Source organism: Helianthus annuus, chromosome 8, assembly GCF_002127325.2.
Source record: "Helianthus annuus cultivar XRQ/B chromosome 8, HanXRQr2.0-SUNRISE, whole genome shotgun sequence".
In the NCBI taxonomy this organism is placed as follows: domain Eukaryota; kingdom Viridiplantae; phylum Streptophyta; class Magnoliopsida; order Asterales; family Asteraceae; genus Helianthus; species Helianthus annuus.
The window spans coordinates 55,209,428-55,213,140 of record NC_035440.2 but is presented as its reverse complement, the minus strand read 5'-3'; the positions used below and the strand labels follow the sequence as shown (position 1 = coordinate 55,213,140).

The following is a 3,713-nucleotide window of genomic DNA, read 5'->3' as shown; positions in this document are numbered from 1 at the left end:
GTATGACACATCTTTCACTATCATAGAGACGCTTGGTGTATATTGACAATGAGGTTCCCTCAACAACTTTCCTTTGCTACTAAAGGCAAAGAATACATACCCTTTAGGTTGATGACTACAGTATAAGTTTTTCATTTTTCTATAGATATATTTTATGTAATACAAGATTAATAAAATAGTTAGTTGAATTTTATCTGCCGGATTGTACTTAATAGGTCCATGCATCTCTCTTACAATTAACCTTTGTTGATCAACCTATAGCTTTCCATTATATTTATTTATGTTATTGTACAAATATTAATTAATAAGTAATAAGAAGAGCTTAACCTTTATAGACTTCATCTAGTGATAATTAGCTGCAATATATGGAGATGAAGAAACCTAGCATATTAACACAGAAGAAAAATATGACTAGGAATACACCAAGTAAACAAGTTCTGCCCTTTCATTATTTTCTTTTCAAAGTAATCAAAATACAAAAACATGAATGAAATGACACACAAACACACATACATTGATGACATAGGAGAGTGGTTTTCTTGAAAACATTAATAATCTACTTCACCTTCTCCTAAAGCAGAAGACATGTAACTTGGGGCGATAGAGGCGTAATCAGTTGTAGCGGCTGTGGCATTATGACTAGAGCCTTCAAACCGTTGCCTACAAGAATAACAAGTGATCTCTAATATGGTGAAATCAATCTTCTTGCTGGCTTGTTCTCTAAGAACCTTAGCTCTTTCTAACTCCACCTGAGCTCGTTGCCTAATCCTTTTAGCATTCTCAAACTCCATCTCCGCAATTTCGATTTGCTTCTTTGCTTGTTGCCTTGCATCTTCTGCAAAGGCCTTGTCTACCATAGCCATCTTCATTTCTTCTATTTGCAAGCTATGGTCACTTCTTCCAATTGAGAGATTTAACTGGTCCTGGTTCTGATGATTGTTGCTTTGTTCTGAAAGAGACAGTGATGGTAAGAGCTGAAGTTCCAAGTTGTTTTGAATGTCTACATGGGTTTGTGAAAATAAAGCCTGGGGTGGAGGTTGGAGATGTGGCAATCTTGACATTGTTGGGATGGAACTAAAGTTCATGTCACTTGTTGGACTTGTAATCGATACCATATGCGATGAACACACTGGCTGGAATGCAGGAGTATCGCCATGGACTCTCCGGAATGTGCATGCGTCTTGATGTTCAATGAAACTTTCAACTCTACAATGACATGAGTAAGTTAAAAGGTGTATAAGAATATCCTCATCTTATCTTAAAGAGAAGTTGTTGAAATTTAATTGTTGTTTTGTCTTTAGAAAAGTGTATCACTTCAAGTTTGATAAAGAAAATAAAATAAACCTTAAAAGACAAAGATTGATTATGTTATGCTTGATCTTTGTGAGTGCCAAGAACAATAAAGCAATAAAATACTGAAAGGAGCAGGTGAGTGTTTCAATTTTAAATTAGGTTATGCTTGATCTTTGTCTTTCTAGAATTCTAGATTAAAGAAAAAATATCCCAAACAATAAAAAAAAGTTAATAAAGGCCTATTAGTCTTAAACTTGTTATTTTCTATTAAAAAGAAAAGAAAAATAAGATCAAAGATCCTAGGTTTAAATTCATAGATATTGTTCGCTTCTAGAAGTTATAATATATAAATATGTTGCAGAAATACAAGCTGCTAAATTTTTATACTCTTAAGAGATACCCTAGAAACTTCAAAGAATATGAAATTTTGTATATAATAAACATAATAATAATTCAATATTTTGGGACAAAAACATTAAGGATTTGTTTCCTTTCTGACTGAATGTTGCTGAAATTTATGTCTGAGCAGAAAAACATAAATGCTCATGATGAAAGGTCACATCTTTTAGTCTGATCGAGAAAAAAAACATAGGAATCAGTAAGATGCCCAGAAAATATCAAATCAAGAAGATGAAAGATAAAGAAAATCAACCTGGAAAACACTCGACCACAGTCACAAGAATGGCCTCTTGTACCACATGTTTTAAGATGAGCTTTATAATCAGATTGAACAGCATAACCCTTTGAACACTTGTCACAAACCCACTGCTTATTATTGCTATGTTTCCTTCTATAATGCTTCTTGATCCCAACCAAATCCCCAAGCGCATGAGACGGATCATGGTGTAAACAACTCGGTTCCGGACACACGAAAACCCTCTTCTTGATCTCGGTCGAATCCCTTTTCAACAACTTCCATGTTACCTTGTGTCGTCTCCGATGCATCTGTAGATTTTGATCTCTTTGGAACCCTTGGTTACAGATCTCACACACGTATTGATCTGATTCAAGCAAGGTCTTCGGTGACAACGACACCACCTCCGCATCGGGATCTACAATTTTAAACAAGATCAAGATAGATATAGACATAACTAGTTTTATACCCGTCCCAGTCCCGGTTTTCAAAACTAATAACAATCAAACTTACAAACTGAGTGGATATCAACAAACGTAACAAAAACGGTTAATTAGGGTTATACCTGGAGTGCCTGCGGGGCGCCTTTTTCTTTTGTTAGGAAGCCCATTATCTGAAAGAGGGTATGGGCCAGCTGGTGTACTGAAGTGAGGGTGGTGGTCTAACATGTAGTGGTAGATGAATAATCTATCAAGAATCCTTTACACAGAAGATTTGGTTGCTCCAATATAATAACCTAAACAGTTGCTTTGTAAAATGATCAGCTTTAAAACCTTTTAGCTTTATAAATGAGCTTTCTTTGCTTTTTATTACTATTATTGACCCCCCACCTTGAGCAGGTAAGGTTGAGCTAAGTCTTCTATATAAAGCTGGCTCCAGTGTGTGTGTGTGAGAGAGAGAGAGAAATATGCAGTAGTACATGAATGTGGGGTTTAAGATTAGATGGAGAAGGATAGAACCGAGTGAGAGAAGATCCAATCACATGAGCCCACAACAAAGCAAACGACTAAGGAAATTAACCAAAAAAACATCCCCACCACATGAGAAAAAACAAACAAAATCAGTCATTATTTTTCATCATGCATCTTTAATCATGAAGAAAATGCAATATCATCTGAACGAATTAATGCAAATACAGAAACGCCTTTACACGTGACCTTCCATTCTCCATCACGCGACTTCACTGTAAAGTTGAGGAAAAGGTAAAAATAAGAAATTAATGTGAAGAAGAAGAAGAAGAAGAAAAGGTGATTCTTTTGACGAAAGGTACCCCTGATTACGTACTATTACAAATTTAATATGAGTGATACTAAAACTAGCTAGTGCTTCAGGTGGATGGGTAGGAAAGTAATGAGATCTTATCCTATATCACAATCTATAATTCAAGTGTAAAACTGTTCAAATTGGTTCGCTTTGTAACTTTGTTAAACTTGGGATTGTTAGGTGACTAAACCAAAGTTCTTTAAAAAAATGGTATCACCCTCAATTGGTTTATCAGGGGGGACGGGGCACTCCCCGGGTAGCAGCCAACGGCTTCGAACCCGAGCCAACACACCGTCGCCACCCTCGCGGGTAGGCTTGGCGGGTTGCGTTGGCTAGCACGGGTACCCGCTTGAGAAGTGCGAAGTTTGATGATTTTTTTGACCGTTTGAACTTTTGACCGTGAACAAATTTAAAAAAAATTCAAAAAATTTTTTAACTTTCTTTATTTAACCATTTCATTCCATTATTTAATCTACCACATCCACAAAACTCTCTAAATTCTATATTTTCATATACCCAATTC

General features: G+C 35.9%; 1 protein-coding gene across 1 annotated transcript; it reads right to left on the bottom strand.

Annotated features, from left to right (window-relative positions):
* Positions 1–418: 418 nt before the first annotated feature.
* Positions 419–2,831, bottom strand: LOC110872869 (zinc finger protein SHOOT GRAVITROPISM 5). The gene is made up of 3 exons (XM_022121764.2): positions 2,493–2,831; positions 1,946–2,345; positions 419–1,206 (listed from the first exon to the last, which is right to left on the bottom strand). Exons 1-3 carry the CDS (start codon positions 2,593–2,595, stop codon positions 549–551), a joined length of 1,161 nt encoding a protein of 386 aa, XP_021977456.1. The 5' UTR covers positions 2,596–2,831; the 3' UTR covers positions 419–548.
* Between the last annotated feature and the right edge of the window lie 882 nt (positions 2,832–3,713).